The sequence below is a fragment of the Aquarana catesbeiana genome, linkage group LG08 (genome assembly GCF_042186555.1).
Source record: "Aquarana catesbeiana isolate 2022-GZ linkage group LG08, ASM4218655v1, whole genome shotgun sequence".
NCBI lineage: Eukaryota > Metazoa > Chordata > Amphibia > Anura > Ranidae > Aquarana > Aquarana catesbeiana.
The window spans coordinates 262,197,204-262,217,808 of record NC_133331.1 but is presented as its reverse complement, the minus strand read 5'-3'; the positions used below and the strand labels follow the sequence as shown (position 1 = coordinate 262,217,808).

General features: G+C 42.7%; 1 protein-coding gene across 5 annotated transcripts in view; it reads left to right on the top strand.

The window, feature by feature from the left end:
• The window catches only part of LOC141106390 (membrane-spanning 4-domains subfamily A member 4D-like), a 35,239-nt gene that overhangs the window by 10,908 nt on the left and 3,726 nt on the right, over nucleotides 1-20,605 (top strand). For all 5 annotated transcript variants that reach the window (XM_073597140.1, XM_073597135.1, XM_073597136.1 and 2 more), the window contains exons 3-6: nucleotides 2,437-2,547; nucleotides 2,630-2,686; nucleotides 9,684-9,818; nucleotides 14,017-14,133. In XM_073597140.1, coding sequence (XP_073453241.1) covers nucleotides 2,437-2,547; nucleotides 2,630-2,686; nucleotides 9,684-9,818; nucleotides 14,017-14,133 — 420 coding nt within the window. The remainder of the gene's footprint in view (nucleotides 1-2,436; nucleotides 2,548-2,629; nucleotides 2,687-9,683; nucleotides 9,819-14,016; nucleotides 14,134-20,605) is intronic.

Genomic DNA, 20,605 nt, shown 5'->3' with positions numbered 1-20,605 from the left:
GAAACAAGGTAGAAGAATTTTTTTCTTTGAACATGCCCTTAAGGGGGGAGGGAGATATGGGATTACATTTGGGTGATAACAGAACTTACCTATTAAGTGAAATAAAGGAAGGGCAAAACAGAACCAGAGTTATGCCCCGTACACGCGGTCGGACATTGATCGAACAAAATCCATGGATTTTTTCCGACGGATGTTGGCTCAAACTTGTCTTGCATACACACGGTCACACAAAGTTGTCGGAAAATCCGATCGTTCTGAACGCGATGACGTAAAACACGTACATCGGGACTATAAACGGGGAAACGGGGCAGTAGCCAATAGCTTTCGTCTCTTAATTTATTCTGAGCATGCGTGGCACTTTGTGCGTCGGATTTGTCTACACACGATCGGAATTTAAAGGATCGGATTTTGTTGTCGGAAAATTTGACAGCATGCTCTCAAACTTTGTGTGTCGGAAATTCCGATGATAAAAAAGGCCGATGGAGCCTACACACGGTCGAAATTTCCGACAACAAGCTCCGATCGCACATATTCCGTCGGAAAGTCCGACCGTGTGTACAGGGCATAAGACTTAGCAATACTGGTTAACAGCAAACTAATGGCACCAGCCAGTGTTTAGCTGCAGCTGCATAAGCCAACATTCTTGAGATGAATAAAAAGGGATACAAACATGGGATGCTAATACAGTATTATGTCTGTATACAGGGTGAAAAAATACTATAAGACTAGCATGAAAAATAGCTAATGCTATTTCATCAGAAGGATGATTGTGAAGAAATTAGATACAAAGGGAATTGATTGAAAGTAGGGGCTGTCCCTTTTTTTGAGGTTTACAGCCTCTTTAACCACTTCAGCCCTGGAAGATTTTACCCCCTTCCTGACTAGAGCACTTTTTACAATTTGGCACTGCGTCATTTTAACTGACAATTGCACGGTCATGCAATGCTGTACCCAAACAAAATTTGCGTCCTTTTCGTTACCTTTTTGTTTCTTTTTGGTGGTATTTGATCGCCTCTGCGGTTTTTATTTTTTGCACTATAAACAAAAAAAAAGTGACAATTTTGAAAAAAAAAAAAACAATATTTTAAATTTTTGCTATAATAAATATCCCCCATTTAAAAAAAAAAAAATAATAATAATTTCTTTATCAGTTTAGGCCAATATGTATTCTTCTACATATTTTTGGTAAAAAAAAAAAAAAAAATTTGCAATAAGCATATATTGATTGGTTTGTGCAAAAGTTATAGCGTCTACAAACTATGGGAAAGATTTATGGCATTTTATGACGTTTTTATTTATTTTTATTTTTTTACTAGTAAAGGCGGTGATCTGCGATTTTTAGCAGTACTGCAACGGACAGGTTGGAGACTTTTGACACATTTTTGGGAACACTGACATTTATAGAGAGATCAGTGCTATAAAAATGCACTGATTACTGTATAAATGTCACTGGCAGGGAAGGGGTTAACACCAGGGGGCGATCAAGGGGTTTAATGTGTGTTCCCGCACTGTGTTCTAACTGTGTGGGGATGGGACTAACTAGGAAAGATGTCAGATCGCTGTCCCTACTTTGTAAGAACACACGATCTGTCTTCTCTCCTCTGACAGCACAGGGATTTGTGTGTGTATACACACACAAATCCCTGTGCTGACTCTTGTGCATGCGATCGCGCGTGGCCGGCGGCAATCTCGCCCGCTGACCATGAGCATCGGTTCCCCCACTGTGCAGCGGGCGCGCGCGGGCCTGACTCTGGCTGCGCTCCTGCGCCCTCCGGTGGCTCTCCTGGGCAAAGCCGTATATATACGGGATTTTGCCCAGGAGAGCCATTCTGCCGCAGTATATCTGCGTGAGCCGGTCGTGAACCAGTTAAGTTACAAAGTGTTTTTAATTTTTCTTAGGGGGGGCGTTAGAGAGTATTTTCACTCATCACACATAGGGCAGCCCATCCACCTGAATGGACTGCCTTACATGCAGCAATCGCCCCAAAGAAGCTTCAGAATTTTTTTTAGAGCGGAGCTTGGTGTGTTTTTTACTGTGATTTTTGGTGCAGCGCATTTCTGAAATGCAAGGAAGCACACAGATGTGAAGGGAGCCTCATTGTTCTTGTGTTACCGCACCAATTTCACTTTCAGGCCCCATTCACATCACATCAGATTGTATAGTGTATGGCCATCTTTATATTATTAGATAATCACCATAACATACAGAGATATACAATGTAATACTGACATATAATCACACACATAGGTTGGACTTGATGGACTTGTGTCTTTTTTCAACCTCACCTACTATGTAACTATGTAAGTGAGTTATAAGGAAACAGCAATGGGTAGTATTAATAAGGGTAAATTTAAGTGAGTAAAAGTGACAAAAGTAAACTGGAACCTGATGTATATTGAATTACCTAAAAACAAGAATTGCCTTTTTTTCTGTAGGTGGTGCTGATTTGTGCAGGAACATTTAATGTGATCATGGGAATTGGCATGATCTTCTCTGTTTACGGACTTTCTCTGATAAGTGGAAACCCCTTTTGGGCAGCTGTGGCTGTAAGTATCACAGTTTGAAACACTAAACCAGTTGAATAAATGTTATAATTAGAATTTTTACATGTATGTATTTATTTTGTAGTATATCATTACAGGAATCATGACCCTTTCAGCTTACTCTAAGATATCCATTTGTCGGGTATGTACAATTTTAATAAGGATTTTCAAAATGATCCCTTTAAGGCTCAATTCTAATTTATTTTATTATTTTTATTAACAAATTTTCCAAGGGCCTAGTGATGATTTTTAGAGGACCCTCACCCATATTTTTATTTTTTTTTGCATGTTCCCCCATAAAATGGACACCAGATCCAAAGGGTTGGGTATGGATTTCCTAGGGAACTTAATGCATATTTTCTTTGTAAAGGCCCGTAAACACGATCAGACTTTTTGACAACAAACATGCAAATTAGCTGTTTTAGGCCAACATCAGACCGTGTGTACGCTCTATCCGACAAACTTTTTCGGTTTTCATCGGACTTTTGTTGGCTGTGCAAACAGACAAACTTTCCGGCAACAAAAGTCCGATGGAGCAAAGTCCGATCATGTGTACACAAAGCCATCGGACTTTTGTACAAACTACAGTACCTGCCCGTGAGAATGTTTCCAGCACGATCCCATTGTACTGGTTCTCGGCGACAGGGTACTGTACATCTCGCGCTGGCTGCAATAGGAAAAACATATTTTCCTATTGCAGCGAGACCCTTAGGTCTGGTATAGATTTTAAGGGGAACCCCCTACGCCGAAAAAACGGTGTGGGGGTCCCCCCAAAATCCATCCCAGAACCTTATCCGAGCACGCAGCCCGGCCGGTCAGGAAAGGGGGTGAGGACGAGCGAGCGCCCCCCTCCTGAGCCGTACCAGGCCGCATGCCCTCAACATGGGGGGTGGGTGCTTTGGGGCAGGGGGGTGCCCTGCAGCCCCCCACCCCAAAGCACCTTGTCCCCATGTTGATGAGGACAAGGGCCTCTTCCTGACAACCCTGGTGGTTGGTTGTCGGGGTCTGTGAGTGGAGGGCTTATTGGAATCCGGGAGCCCCCTTTAATAAGGGGGCCCCCAGATCCCGCCCCCCACCCTATGTGAATGAGTATGGGGTACATCGTACCCCTACCCATTCACCTGGGGAAAAAAAAGTGTCAATAAAAAAAACACACTAGACCGTTTTTTCGACGTAGGGGGTTCCCCTTAAAATCCATACCAGACCTAAGGGCCTGGTATGCTCCCAGAGGGGAGCCCATGCCGTTTTTTTATTTAAAATTTAGCGTGGAGTTCCCCATCATGATTCATACCAAACACTTGTCGGCAATGCTTGTCGCTCATCGCGAAAGGAAATAAAACACAGTTTTCCTTTCCCGATGAGCGAGCCAGCTCGGCGCTGGCTCCCGCGACGGGGCTCGCAGGTGTCAAATCTCACCGATACAGAAGTTGACCAAAGGGTGGGAGAAAAGAGCTGAAAAACCACATGATTTGGTGAAAGTTGGTTGAAAAAGTCCTGCCGTGTGTATGCTTAATTAGTTTAAGGCCAACGCCCTTTGTATAAAAATCCACGGGAAAGTTTGTACAAAGTCCTATCGTGTGTATGAGGCTTAAGTGTCAGTACTGCTGCAGCACTTTCTGTACATGACGGAGATTCACCCTTTCACAGGCAGGATTAGGGCTCCCCTTGGCATGTTATTTGAAGGAATTTGACATTTTTAATACTTTAAACACTTATAAAAAATCACTGCTTCAGGTTGGATTCATTATTTTTTTTATTTTCTTTAATGCTTCCCAGGACATTGTGAACCTCCTTGTTTTTTAGCCCATATGTGGTATATTTTATATATATATATATATATATATATATATATATATATATATATATATGTATATATACTGTAACAATCTGGGGTGATTATGCTCAAGTGGTGTATGCACTTTCAGGAACACTGGTCAGTCCAGACTGTATTTTTCAAGGGCGTGGCAGCCCAAATTTATTTAAACAAAACAAACTTCACAGAAAGTCTTCCCTCGCAGGGGATTCCACCATTATTGTATAACAGAAAAACTTCAGCCTCCTGGCTCACTCACTATTACTTAGTCAAACTCCATCCTGGAGCTTACTTGCTCAGCTGCGTCCTGCTTGGTCACGGGCCACATCTGCCTCCTGCAGACATACACGCTCAGACTCCTAGAGACCGCCTGTTTCTCTTTCGTGGAGCCGTCTCCACCGGAAAGCCCTCCCTACTCCTACACCAGGCCACCTGCCTGTAGGGTGGAGCTGTTCCCAAGTGTGAGCTCTGAGCACTCTTCCTGAGGGGAATATAAACCCAACCTACAGGTGGGCATTCATCATTCCAGTCTTTGCACAAACCAGGCTGAAGGTGCTAATACATACCGTGACCTGGGGTCGCCTCTCCACAATATATACTGTATATATACACACACATGCTACTGTGCAAACGTTTTAGGCAGGTGTGAAAAAATGCTGTAAATTAACCCCTTCCCAACCAGTCGCCACAGTTGTACTGCAGCAGGTTGGCTCTCCTGGCGACGTAGCTCTATGTCGGTTCGCCTTTTGACCACTAGGGGGCGCGTGCACGCGCCAGAGCCGATGCGCGTGCCCAGCGGTTGCGATGACTGCTGGGCAACCGCGATCGTTCCACACAGAGACAGAACAGAGATCTGTCAATGTAAACAGACAGATCTCCGTGCTGTCAGGGGTGAGGAGAGCGATCTGTTGTTCATACTAAGTATCAACAACAATTGCTCTCCTCACCCAGTCAGTCTCCTCACCCAGTCAGTCCCCTCCCCCAACAGTTAGAATCACTCCTTAGGGAACACAGTTAAAGCCTTGATCGCCCCCTAATGGTAACCCCTTCATTGCCAGTGACATTTACACAGTAATCAGTGTATTTTTATAGCATTGATCGCTGTATAAATGTCAATGGTTCCAAAAATGTGTCAAAAGTAATGTCGCAGTCTTGATAAAAAATGCTGATCAACACCATTACTAGTAAAGAAAAAAATAAAAATAAAAATGCCATAAATCTTTCCCCTATTTTGTAGACGCTATAACTTTTGGCGCAAACCAATCAATATACACTTATTGCGATTTTTATTACCAAAAATATGTAGAAGAATGCATATCGGCCTAAAATGAAGAAACAATGTGCTCTTTTTAAAAAAAAAAAAAATTGGGGATATTTATTATAGCAAAATGTACAAAATATGTTTTTTTTCAAAATTGTCGCTCTTTTTTTGTTTATAGCGCAAAAAATAAAAACCACAGAGATGATCAAATACCACCAAAAGAAAGCTCTATTTGTGGGGAAAAAAGGACGTCAATTTTGTTTGGGAACAACGTCACACGATCGCGCAATTGTCATTTAAAGCGATGCAGTGCCGTATCGCAAAAAATGGCCTGGTCATTGAGCAGCCAAATCCTCCGAGGCTGAAGTGGTTAAGAAGCCTTATAGAAATATAAGTGTTAATAGTTTAACTTTCCATTTTGTTAATTGATAAATAAAAAGAACTGAAGAGAAATCCAAATCCAATCAATATTTGGTGTGACCACCCTTTGCCTTCAAAACAGCATCGGTTCTTCTAGGTACACTTGCACACAGTTTCTGAAGGAACCAGGCAGGTAGGTTTTTTCAAACATCTTGGAAAACTAACCACAGATCTTCTGTGGATGTAGGCTGCCTCAAATCCTTCTCTCTCTTCATGCAATCCCAGACAGGCTCCATGATGTTGGGATCAAAGCTCTGTGGGGGGCAAACCATCACTTCCAGGACTCCTTGTTCTATTTTACGCTGAATATAGATCTTAAAGAGGAGCTCCAGGCTCCTTTAGAAAAAAAATGAAAAAAAGTCAGCAGCTACAAATACTCTAGATGCTGACTTTTAATATAATAAAACTTAGCTGTCCGGGGATCCTTCAATGTCTTCACCTGAGCCAATTCTTTAATCAGCGCTGGGTGCAGGCCCCAGCACTAATATTGCGGCTTCACAATCGGTTTCCTACTGTGTATGGGCATTGTGTATTCGCACTGCACCTTGTGAATGGTCCTGTAGTCTCCAAGGACCTGTGATGTGTCCCAAAAGACTGCAGGAGAAGGAGCCGGAACCTGTCAAAATCAGGTACCCACTCCCCCAAAAAGTGACAAATGTGGCAGTGGAAAGGGGGGGGGGTGCAAACACTAACACTGGCTGTATGTTTGGGGTTCTTGTACTGCTGCAGAATACATTGTTAGGCAATAGCATGCCTCCCTGATGGTATGGCATGGTGGATAAGTATTTGCCTGTATTTCTCAGCGTTGAGGACACCACTGATCTTGACCAAATCTCCAAACCCATTTGCAGAAATGCAGCCCCAAACTTGCACGGAACCTCCACCATGCTTCACTGTTGCCTCATGACACTCATTCTACCGCTCTCCAGCTCTTCTGCAAACAAACTGCCTCCTGTTACAGCCTAATATTTAAAATTTTGACTCATCAGTTCAGACCACATGCTGCCATTTTGTCAGAGGATTTAGTAGACCAGACTGTGTGGACTGCACAGAGGAAACCAGAAACGCATGTAAGTGAAAAAATAATGGTGTTCATTAAATAAGTGACAAGTAAGAGAAATATAAACAGTGCAAAACCAACCACAGACCCACAAACAACAAATAGTATATACAAGTAAATGATGATACCGGAATTGTAAACAAAGCCAGGCCAAGGTCATACACAGGGAGGTCAGCAGATGGGTAAGGACGGGAAACAAGCAGGACAGGGAGAGGATGGATGGATAGGCTGCAGGGCAGGGATCCAAGGGAATCAGGAGGGACAAGTACAGGATGGGCTAGGAATAGGGATCGGATCAGATCAGGACAGAAACAGGTTCACGGTTAGGATACAGGCAGCAAGGTCAGGGCGCAGGGAGAAAGATACCAAGGCAAGCATGTGAGGGCTTGCCGGGTATTTATAAGGCTGTAGTAATTGACCTCATGTTACAGCTGAGCGCAGAAGGTGCTGTTTGCTCCACACTGCCGGAGTGCACCCGCTGGTGGACACCGGTACTACGGCCCAAAGATGCAATAGTGCCACCAGCAGGAGAGTAAGATACTACAGGTCCTAGGTGTTGGAAGACACCCGCTGGTGGACACTGGTACTGCGATCCAAGAGACCGATAGTCCCACCAACGGGTAAACTCTCTCATGACACATTTTTCTACACACCAGTTCCTATGTTTTCATTCATAGCTGAGTCGCTTAGCCTTGTTTTCAAGTCGGATGTATGGCTTTTGGCCACTATTCTTCCATAAAGACCACTTCTGGACAGACTTTCCTGGACAGTAGATGGGTGTATCTGGGTCCCACTGGTTTCCACCAGTTATGTGGTGATGGCACTGCTAGACATCTTCTGATGTCAAAGGGAAGAAAGCATGATATGTCTTTCATCTGCTGCATTAAATTACCTTGGCTGACCACTGCAGCTACAGTCCTCAACATTGCCCATTTCTTTGAGCTTCTTCAAAAGAGCTTAAACAGCACATCTTGAAATCCTAGGTCTGCTTTGAAATCTTTGCCTGGGAGAGACCTTGCTGATGCAGTATTACTATCTGGTGTCTTTTTGCTGTTCTTTCCATGGTGTATGATCTGTGACATGAAACTCTTGTACAACCTCACCTTCGTAGCATAGTTTGGCTGTTCCTCACCTAGTTTTAAGCCTCCTACACAACTGTTTCTGTTCCAGTTAATGACTGTGTTTCAACCTACATAAAAAAAATTAATGATCATTAGCACCTAATTGGTATAATTGGTTAATCATACATCTTACTTACAAAATCCCTGACTCTGTCCAAGTGTAAGAATTGTGGTTTGAGGCCAAAGGGTATTCACACCAAATATTGATTGATTTAGATTTGTCTTCTGTTCACTCACTTTGCAATTTATATTGATAAAAATAAACAATTAAAATATATATCTGTGAAAGCATTTTTACTTTACAGCATTTCTTCAAACTTGGTTAAAACTTTTGCACAGTATTGTATATATACACATTTTCTCCAACAGTATCTATCCTCTTCCTGAAAAAAATCCATTGTCATTTTCTCATGAGCACCAACAGACCTTTGCGAGTATAAGTACTTTTCTGATAGTCCCTGGTTATGGTAAAAGAAACGTGCATACTATCACATTATGAAATACTTGCCTTAGAACGAAGCCCTCCAGTGGTGCACTGTCACCTCTGACAGAGCTCCCATCCTCCCCTGGTCTTCCTTCCAGGTTCACAGCATGGACCTTCAGAGCGCATGCGCCCGTGACGTCAGAGGCTGCAACCAGTGTGAATATCTCCTAAACGCTGCAAGTTTAGGAGATATTCATTGTGCCTTATTATAAGCTTACCTGTAGGTACAAATTCAAAAAAGGAGTTAACTACCACTTTAAAATGGTCCATTTTCTAATTTTAATCATTTGATATGTTTTATATTTTCTATTGTGAATAAAATAAGGGTTTATGAGATTTGCAAGCCATTGCATTTTGCTTTTTGTAGATTTTACACTGTATCCCAACTATTTTGGAACTAGGATTGTAAAGTGTTTTAAATGAAAAGTTATCGAATAATCAGCAAATGGCCATAACTGATTGTAAACCTTTGTGTTTTTTTTTTTTAAATAAGAAACATGTCATACTTACCTCCACTGTGCAGCTCATTTTGCACAGAGTGGCCCTGATCGTCCTCTTCTGGGGTCCCTCGGCGGCTCTCACGACTCCTCTTCACATCAGATAACACGCTAGGAGAAGCGCTCCCGAGTCCAGCATTTGCGTCCATAGACATGAATGCGGGACTCGCCCCCCCCCCCCCCCCCCCCGGCGCCCGCATCATTGGATTTGATTGACAGCAGTGGGAGCCAATTGCTGTGTTGCTATCAATCTATTCAATCAAGAGCCAGGACCCAGTGCAGAGAGGGAGAGCACGTCTCCGCCAAGGGAATTACGTGGCTCAGGTAAGTAAAACAAGGGGGCTGGGGGGCCTGTCACTACCAGAAGTTTTTTCACCTTAATGCATAGGATGCATTAAGGTGAAAAAACATGAGGGTTTACAACCCCTTTAATAATATAAAGTCAAAAGCCTAATGTCTTAATTTACTTTTTTCCCTTTGTAGGTGAGAGGTTCTCTTGCTATGAATGTTGTAAGTGCTCTCATGAGTGGTGTTGGCATTGTTCTCGCCTGCCTGGATCTAGTACCAATGTCATTTCCGAGGTGCAGACAATATAGCTCATACTACTGCTCAGAAAATGTAAGCATATCTTTGTAATCAATTAAAATGTTTCTGTCTTTGAGAAGCAAAAATTAGGAAGGAGGAATATAGTGGTGGCAGACTTACGGTTTACATTTTCAATGTTTGGAGTTCACGTGATACCCTTTATTGGCTAACTTTGGTTATTAACCACTTCCCGCTCACCGTATGCAGAAGGACGTCCGGGAAGTGGTTCTGTTAGCCTGCTGAACATCATATGACGCCCAGTCAGGATAACATGCTGGCGCACAAGGCGGCAATCGCGAGTGTGGCGTGTCAGACTAACACCCCGCATCTCCGATCGTGATAAGAAGCCTCTGTCAGAGGCTTCTTACCGCGTGATCTGCTGTGACCAATCACAGCAGATCATCGTGTGAACCAGGAAGTGCCGGTAAACGGCATTCCTCGGTTCGCGCTGACAGGGAGAGCCAATCGGCGGCTCTCCTTGTCAGAGGGGGGGGTCTGTGCTGATAATCAGCACATTAATAGCACAGCCCCCTCAAATGTACAAATCACCTGCCATCCAGTCCCCATTAATGTAAAAACAATACATTCTGCCAGTGCCCACCACAGTGCCAATCACTGCCCACCACAGTGCCAATCACTGCCAAGCAGTAACATCTGTCAGTACTTATTAGTACCTCATCATCAGTGCTGCCCATCAGTGCCATCTGTCAGTGCCAATCAGTACCGACTATCAGTGCCCATCACAGCTGCCTGTCAGTACCCATCAGTGCTGCCTGTCAGTGCCTATCAGTGATGCATATCAGTGCCGCCTATCAGTGCCCATCAATTCTACATAATAGTGCCAACTCATCAGTGCCCATCAGTGCTGCATATCAGTGCCAACTCATCAGTGCCCATCACTGCCACCTATCAGTGCCCATCAATTCTACATATCAGTGCCACCTCATCAGTGCCCATCAGTAGACATGTGCATTCCTTTTCGTCCGAATGCATTTATGTCCGAATTTCAGGTATTTTCGTTATCGTTTTAACAAATGATAACGAAAGTGCAGAATCTGAAAAACAAAAAGATCTGACATAAACAAATGCTTTATTTTCCTTTTCATTGCTACAACAGTTCAATATAGATAGGAGATTCGACATGATGATGACAATAACAATCTGTGTCCATCAAACCTGTGATCGAATGTGCCTAACCTTAACTCTATTAGTCCAAGATTATTCTACATAGAGAGAAAAGATTCGACATAGAGAGAAAAGATTCGACTTAGGGGAGAAAAGATAAATAAAAACAATGATGATGATGAATGTTATTGGCTGATTGTAACCAAAGAGGAGGAGCAGTAAAATAGCTAGAACTAAGTACACACGTACTTTGGCTTATGGTGTTTGTTGAAAGTTCTAAGAAGATTCGACAGAGAAGGTAAACTATACGGCGTCGTACAGTTCAGCTGCTCCGTCGAATCTTCTTTGAACATTCGACAGACACCATAAACCTTCAATGACAGATTCGACCTTAATTTGGATTTTCGGACGAATGCAATTTTTAACGAAAAACGAAATAGCTAAAAACGAATTTCAGGAGTAACTAAATAAATTTATTTTTCGGACGAAAACGAAATTCCGAAACGAAATATTTCAGTGTGCACATGTCTACCCATCAGTGCCGCCTCATCAGTGCCCGTCAGTGAAGGGGAAAACAAAATTTTATGACAGAAACTAAAAAAAAACCTCTTTATTTTTTTTAAAAATGTGGTCTTTTTTAGTTTTTTTAGCAAAAAATAAAAACCCCAGAGGTGATCAAATACCACCAAAAGAAAGCTCTATTTGTTGGAAGAAAATGATAAAAATTTAGTTTGAGTACAGTGTTGCATGACGTTGCAATTGTCATTCAAAGTGCGACAGCGCTGAAAGCTGAAAATTGTCCTGGGCAGTAAAGGGGGGGGGGGGGAGTGCCTGGTATTGAAGTGGTTAAAGATGTATTCTTTTGGGACCTTCCTTGGGTTCCAAACACAGGCATTATGAGAGGAGAAGTCAGTTGTGTTGTAGTACAAGGAACGTGCTGATAGCATACCTCTCATCTTTCTGAGATGGGAATGAGGGACACCTATTAGCAAAATGATTTAGGCATAGGACAAACTCTCTGCTGCACCCCCTTAAAAGAGAAAAAATAAAAAAAGAATGGTTAAATCCACAAGTGCTTTTTCACCACTACTATTCCTTTATACTGGCCTTTGTAATTTACAAATACAGCAATTTAGAATTTGGATGAAAGGTTTCCCACAGGGAAACACTTTTTGGGAAGACCGTCGGACCTTTGATGCCGAAAAGTCCGGCCGTGTGTACAAGGCATTAGTCATCAAGTAATACAGAAAGTTCGAAATATGAAATTTAAAAAAAACTACTACTTGTATCTCTTTGAAATTTGTTTAAAATGTTTAAAAGTGAACCCATACTTAGATTTATGGAAGTCTGTTCCTTTGCAAACCAATCTTAAACCTTTTGTTTGTTTTGTATTGAAATGTGTTCTGCTGGCCTGGGACACAGTGGGGGGGTTGAACGTAGGGGAATATCCAAAATTTTTAATTGTCACCAGAATAGAGGGGACATGTGCCAAGCTGAGCAGGGACTTTCTTCACTTTGGTGAGATTTTCTCTCACTTTCTGCTGGGTCCATGGGACAGATAGTGAAGGGAAATCTTGCCAACATGGCGCATATGGTATGAAAAACAGACTTCCCCACTCTATCCAAAATCAAACTGGAAAAAAAAGTCTATTTTTCTCCTTCACTGATGAGGCTGCACTGATGAGGCTGCACTGATGAGGCTGCACTGATGGCCACCGATATGCTGCACTGGTTTCCAGTCTGCATGTCTGAAGATATATTTGTTACATAGCGCAGCCCTGGGTTTGATATATGCTAAAATCCTAATTTTTTATTTATATTTTTATCTTTATCTTACCGTTCATGGTATTTTCCCACGAGTGATAGATAATAGTAATTAGAAGGGGTTCCCTGAGACCGGAACTTCTCTGGTAAAATGGTGGAGAAAGCCCTGCTGTAGACAGACAGGGGTTACCATACAGCAAACATTTTCACAAAATATATACTTTAGGATCCTGCAGAGGATTGATCAGACAAAACAGGCAATGAAACTACAGTAAAACCTTGGATTGCGAGCATAATTCGTTCCAGAAACATGCTTGTAATCCAAAGCACTTGTATATCAAAGCAAATTTCCCCATAAGAAATAATGGAAACTAAAATGATTTGTTCCACAACCATTTATTCATAGGTCCTTCAGTTTATAGTCCATATAAAAAGATTATAGCAATGTGACCAGGTTTTGTAACCATAAAATGTCCATCCACAAATGGAAGGCTCCACAAGGGGATTGGAAGCAAAATCCAGCAGGAGCTACAGAGTATAAAAGAGAAGAGAGGTGCCTCTAATGCCGTGTACACACGAGCGGACTTTTCGACCGGACTGGTCCGACAGACCGAATTCTGCGGAAAATCCAACCGTGTGTGGGCTTCATCGGACCTTCAGCGGACTGTTTCTGTCGAAAATCTGATGGACTTTAGATTTGGAACAGGTTTCAAATCTTTACGTCGGAACTCCGCCAGACCCAGTTCCCATCGAGAAAATCACTTGTCTGTATGCTAGTCCGACGGACGAAAACCAACGCTAGGGCAGCTATTGTCTACTGGCTATGAACTTCCTTATTTTAGTCCGGTCGTACGTCATCACGTACGAATCCGTCGGACTTTGATGTGATCATGTGTAGGCAAGTCTGTTGGTTCAAAAGTCCGTTGGAAGTCCGTCAAAAGTCCGTCGAAAGTCCGTCAGAAAGACTGTCGGACCTTTGTTGCCGAAAAGTCCGCCCGTGTGTACAGGGCATAAGTGTAGCAATATGTTGCTAAATGTTGTACCTTCATTAAATGTAACCATATTGCTACATTTAGAGGCGCCTCTCTTCTCTTTTATTCTCAGTTGTGAGGTGACGCTACTTGTATATCAAGACATTACTTGTATATCAAGTCAAGATTTATTAAAAAAAAAATGTTGCTTGTCTTGCAAAACGCTCTCAAACCAAGTTACTCTCAATCCAAAGTTTTACTGTATTGACCAAGTCATGATACTGAAGCCATTAAAATGTAAACTGTGATATTAAGGTCAAGTAGTCCCTTGTTTATTGATTTTCTTTAATCCAAGTCCATTTATTTGACAGGTAAGCATTGTTGTGCATTCTCTGACTCTGGTCAACAACCTGCTAATCTTCTGTGTGTCCATATCTCTTGGTGTTTATGGGTGCCTCTCCCTAGACGATGTTCCAAGTATTCAACAGGTAAGAGAGAGTCAAAAGTCATGCTGTGTCATTGAGCTACATCCTGTGCATGCTGTTAGCTACTTTTAGCTAAGAAGGGGGTAAAGAAGGGAAGTGCCACCTGAGTGCAGTATTAGTATGTACTTTTAATGACATATCATATAGCAACACTTACAGGAATGACATAGATAAAAAGCTCATCTGTTGGTAGGCGGTCCGTGATGGATTCCTCGAGCCCCAATCCAGATGGTGTTACAGCGGTGTAGAGCTGCGGATGGAAGCTATTCGGCCAGCGGTTCTTTCTGTGGCCATCAAGGAGAAGCTGGAGCCGGCGTGGAGCGCACGGGGGACGTGCATGACATCACGGGTCATCCAACGGCTTCCGGGTACACTCCAGAGGAAGGGCTTCCACCAAGGGAGGGTTCTGGCAGTGAATAAGCAGTGGATAGGCTACGCGCTCGGAGCAGCTGCTCCTTCAATAGGCCTGAGGGAGGAGTGTCAGTGATGTGCTTTTTATATGCCGGCGCAGTGGGACAACAAGTAGAAAACTATAGTTCCATCAGTAATAATATTATGGCCGCACTGGAGTAATACAATGAGCACTAAAAAAAAAACAAAAAACATATGGTAGACTGACATAGGGGGTAGAGGTACATAAGGACTGAATAAAATATATAAAAAAAATATATAAGATATAAAATATAGAATATGAAAAAAAAAAAAAAAATATGTATATAGAATAAAAAATGTACAAGAAATATATATATATATATATATATATATATATATATATATATATTCTATATAAAAAAAAATATGTTAAAAACTGTGTACATTCCGTATACAGATAAATAAGACCAATAGTAAAACTAATAATTAAAAAGTGTGGTAATTAGGGAAGAGGTAGGGCTGTATATATACACTCTGAACTGTCAGATACCTACTTAACCCCTGGCCTGCCAGTACTACAGCCATGGGCTAAATGCCTGGCTAACCCATATATCCCTACTATTGTATGCATTTTTGTATGTGCGCCTACAGTTATGCCGCGTACACACGGTCGGACTTTTCGACCGGACTGGTCCGACGGACGCCGACGGACCAAAGCCGGTGGACAATCCGATCGTGCGTGGGCTTCACCGGACCTTTAGCGGACTTTTCCAGTCGCAAATCTGACGGACTTTAGATTTGGAACTGGCTTCAAATCTTTACGTCGTAACTCCGCCGGACCCAGAAATCCGCTCGTCTGTATGCTAGTCCGACGGACAAAAACCGACGCTAGGGTAGCTATTGGCTACTGGCTATCAACTTCCTTATTTTAGTCCGGTGTACGTCATGACGTACGAATCCGACGGACTTTGGTGTGATCGTGTGTAGGCAGGTCCGTTTGTTAGAAAGTCCGTCGGAAGTCCGTCAAAAGTCCGTCAAAAGTACGCTGGAATGTCTGTCGCACCAGTCCAGTCGAAAAGTCTGCCCATGTGTACGCGGCATTACTATTACCTTTATCTGTCTGTTATTTTTTGCTTTAACTGAGCTGCATTACTGTGCTACATTTGATATCTATTATCAACTATTGATAAATTATTGTAGTATCACTGCTTCTATGGATCTTCTCATTGCCATTGAAGACAACAAACATATTGTCTTGGAGGAATTTCTTGCCCTCTTTCCCACCCACTTTTTAAAAAAAAAAAAGACTGCCCTATCGTGGGCTCAAAGATCCCCATTCCCAAACTATGCACCCTTTTTAAAAAACTTGAGGACTTAATCTCCACTGCCAACCAGCAGTGGTGGGACAAGTTCTTTTTGCAACTATGTATGTGAGGTGTAATTTCCCCCAGAGGACTTATGCCCCGTACACACGGTCGGATTTTCCGATGGAAAATGTCCGATCGGAGCGTGTTGTCGGAAATTCCGACCGTGTGTGGGCTCCATCGGACATTTTCCGACACACAAAGTTGGAGCGCAGGAGATAAAATTTTCCGACAACGAAATCCGTTGTCGGAAATTCCGATCGTGTGTACACAAATCCGACGGACAAAGTGCCACGCATGCTCAGAATAAATAAAGAGATGAAAGCTATTGGCCACTGCCCCGTTTATAGTCCCGACGTACGTGTTTTACGTCACCGCGTTTAGAACGATCGGATTTTCCGACAACTTTGTGTGACCGTTTGTATGCAAGACAAGTTTGAGCCAACATCCGTCGGAAAAAATCCTAGGATTTTGTTGTCGGAATGTCCGAACAAAGTCCGACCGTGTGTACGGGGCATTAGAGTCCTCAAACAGTGCGCCTTCCTCGACCCAGATCTACACACAGAATGGGCACATATGTCCGAGTTTTGCACAGCCAAATGGATGGGTATCATCACCCAACAGAGAGAAAGAAAATACATAGCCCTTAAAGATAAAATCGTCAGCCTTTGTAATACTATTTGTGATACTATTCCCCACCTACCGCTCACCTGGTTCAGCATGCTAAAAAGGAACACAATCAAAAATGAAAACCAGACCATTGCTAACAAACTCGGTAAATTTAGAAGGGATCTGGTCGACTACAACACCAACCAAATATTCAGTTGGAAAAAGAACAAGCATCCAAGCCACAACCCAGGCCCGGGTCCTCGTCCACTCATGTCCATCCAGCCACATGGGAGCCTCTCCAGACCCTATCTGGCACCCAAACCCATGTCGCCACATCCATCCCAATACAAGTCCAGACCCGGGCTGGTGTCCCGGCAAACCCCGCAGTTTCCCACTGGGCCCAAGTCACTTAACCCCAAACCCAAATGCCTCAGGAACAGACCTAAGAAAGCTTTTGCAGGTCCGACTCAGGGGTAGACACTCCCTATCAATAATGACAACCATACACAGAAACCTGCCCCTACCCAAGGTATAGATCGCACAGATGTCTCCCTACACACCCAAGTACCTGTCCTCAATCAGGAACAGAATCCCCCTAATGACTCACACAGCATACCCAATGACCACCTTGAAACAACCAGTGAACAACAACCATTAGCCTGGATAGAGAATCTTCCTCTCTCACAGTTGCATAAGCCCAAATCCCCTATAAACATAGCCACCAACCTAGAGAATGATTTTTTAGTACTTAAACCCCCCCCCCCCCGCTGCTCCTCACCAAAAGAAAACACGTAGAAGAGGATGGAAGGGGGGCGAGGAAGAAAGGTCAGGAAAGATGCAGAAACTGTAACAATTTACAACCTATCACATACCTTACTAACTGCATATGACATATCCCTTCTCAGTAAGGGACTCACCTTCGCCCCTACCATGCAGCCTAATAGCTTCACATTATTCAAAGATCTCAATAAATTTGTTAGAGACCTTACATTCCAGAGATACTTCAACATTTAATCATCCAAACAGGCCTCTACTTCTGATACCAACAATCCAATTCCATGTACTACAGACCTAGATGCACTTGACGAATCAGACAGACCTGCACAACTTAAGGAGTTATAAGCAGAGAACTACAATGCTGACCTTGAATGGCTTACCCAACATTGTTCTACCTCACCCCCAGTCAGACATACCACACTACGCCCAAAGTCTATCTTTGATCCAACATCCAACATCCAACAAGGGTCCATACCTACAGACTTTCTATCAGGTAGTCTATTCAGATCTCATCAAAATGTGCAATAGTAATTCCAAGCACACCCATATTGAATACAACCTTTCCCCACTGGAACGCAAGGCCTTAGAACAGCTGACTCATAACGAGTCCATTGTCATCAAACCTGCAGACAAAGGGGGCAGCATAGTGATTCAGGAAAAAGAAGACTACATCCTCGAATCACGAAGACTCCTCTCGGACACAAGCACCTATGCCATGCTCCCCAGTGACCCCACATCCCGGTTTTCGCTTGAAGCCACCACACTTGACAATAAAGCTCTTACCGACGGAATCATCTCCAAATCAGAAGCCGCGTCCTTCAAGAAAAACTTCAAGAATTTTATTAAACCTACTGCAGGCAATTCTTTTATACACTACACCAGCTGCCACCATCTCAGATGGGCTAGTAATATCCCCCGTAGCCAGTTCTGCCGTCTTCGGAGGAACTGTACTAGAGACTCTGATTATGAATTCCATGGCCAACTTTTGTCTAAAAAATTCCTAGACAAAAGGATACCCTGCTCCACTCATAGACGCAGCTTTCAACAACTACCGTGAGCTTCCCATCAGTCGGAATAACTCCTCACTTGTCGTCAAGCAACCAACCCGTTTCATTACACAATTTCACGATAAACATAAGAAAATGGAAAAAATATTGGAGTCACACTGGTCTATCTTCCTAGAAGACCCCCACTTGAAAACTACAGTTGGTACCAAACCAAAAGTAACATACAGAAGATCTAGGAACATTAAGAGCAAAATCGCACCTAGCAAAATCAAGTTTTTCAACCGATCTCTTCGCAACCTGTTCTCATACCCCCCAGAGGGATGTATCAATGTAAAAAACCCCTCTGTCTCACTTGCCAGTTTGTATGCCCCAGTCAAAAAACTTTCAATGTCAAAGGCAAAAGTTACACCCTTAAAGAATTCTACAACTGCTCCATGCACACGTTTTGGGAAACATCGGCGCTTCATTGAAAAGGGCCGAGACCACCACAGCATCCCTAAACATTTCCTTACACACCATATATATATATATATATATATAAAGACGATGAGTCAAGATTGCTGCACAGGAAATTTATTTCCATAAAAAAAATCACACAGATTACAAAGACATCGAGCTGATACCAGATGCAGCTGGCTGCGACGTTTCGGGCTTTCACAGATAACGCCCTTTCTCACAATCGTATGTCTGCAACTGGTTACATACATCACATGTTTATATATACACATAAGTTTGTTAATTATATTTAAATAAGCTGGAATTAATTAACCCACATTTGGTAACAGGTTTTTTAACTCTCTCCTCTTTTTACGTGGCTGGAACAATCAATTGTCAACAGGTGCTATCACTATTTTGCCAAAAAAAAGGAAAAAATAAAAAAAATATTGTTAGATCAAAAACCAAACAAAACCAAAAAAAAAAAAAAACAAAAACCAAAAAAAAAAAAACAAAAAAAAAAAATCACAATTTTTTTTTTTTCATAAAGAAAATATTCTTCCTAGACAAATTCTCTTTATAACTTCTTTAAAAACATGACAATGTAACAGTAGATTCAGAATGTTATCTCTTCACAATAACATCTAAACAAATAAATACAGATCAAAATCGGTATTTAACCCTTTAGGCTGTATCGTATTTAAACGGTTAATCCAATAAACTTCACGTTTTTTCAAAATAAGTTCTCTATCACCCCCTCGTCTATTCATGGGTATACCATCAATGACCATATATCTTAACTGAGATACTGTGTGTTTCTGTTCTGTGAAATGTCTGGATAATGGAAGTTTATCCAGTTTATCACGAATTGAATACTTGTGTCTTGCGATTCTATCTTTTACCTTCTGGGTTGTTTCTCCCACATAAAGTAAACCACATGGGCATTTGATGATGTATATAATTTTATATAATTTTATTTTTTTTTTTTTTCATATTTTATAGATATTTTTTTATATATTTTATTCAGTCCTTATGTGCCTCTTCCCCATATGTCAGTCTACCATATGTTTTTTGGGTTTTTTTTTTAGTGTTCATTGTATTACTCCAGGGCGGTCATAATATTATTACTGATGGAACTATAGTTTTCTACCACCTGTACACTATAGTCTCTTGTTTTAGACTCTCTCCCATTTCTGCTTCCCTGCCTATAGCATTCCAGTCTATTGTTTCTGTTCACATTCAGTGCTGTGCTGTGTGGTCGGCACTGGGTATTGTTGTCCCACGGCGCCGGTGTTCTGCCATATAGTGTCCTCGTATCAGATAGTGTCCGCCTCGTACTGCGCAGGCGCAGCGCCTGCGCAGTACGGAGGAGCAGGAGATGCCGAAAATGCCCGAAGTTGATCAGCTGACCATCAGCTGTACACGGCGCTCGGGCACCTGTTAGCGATGGCAGTGTAAGAGGGCCCCTCGCGGGCTCGCTTCGCTCGCCACGCTTCGGGCACGGCCTCGCTGCGCTCGGCAAATATTTATTCTAACTCTATGTCCACTTGGATAGTAGGGAATGATCCTGGACATAGGGTAAGAATAAATGCGCAGGCGCCGTGTACAGCTGACGATCAGCTGTTGAACTTCGGAGACTTTCGGCGTCTCTTTTGTCCTCCGTACTGCGCCTGCGCAGTACAGGGAGGACACTATATGATAGGGGACTGAATTCGATAAGACACCGGCATATAAATAGCACATCACTGACACTCCCCCCTCAGGCCTATTGAAGGAGCAGCTGCTCCGAGCGCGTAGCCTATCCACTGCTTATTCACTGCCAGAACTCTCCCTTGGTGGAAGCCCTCGCCCTGGAGTGTACCCGGAAGCCGTTGGATGACCCGTGACGTCACGCACGTCCCCTGTGCGCTC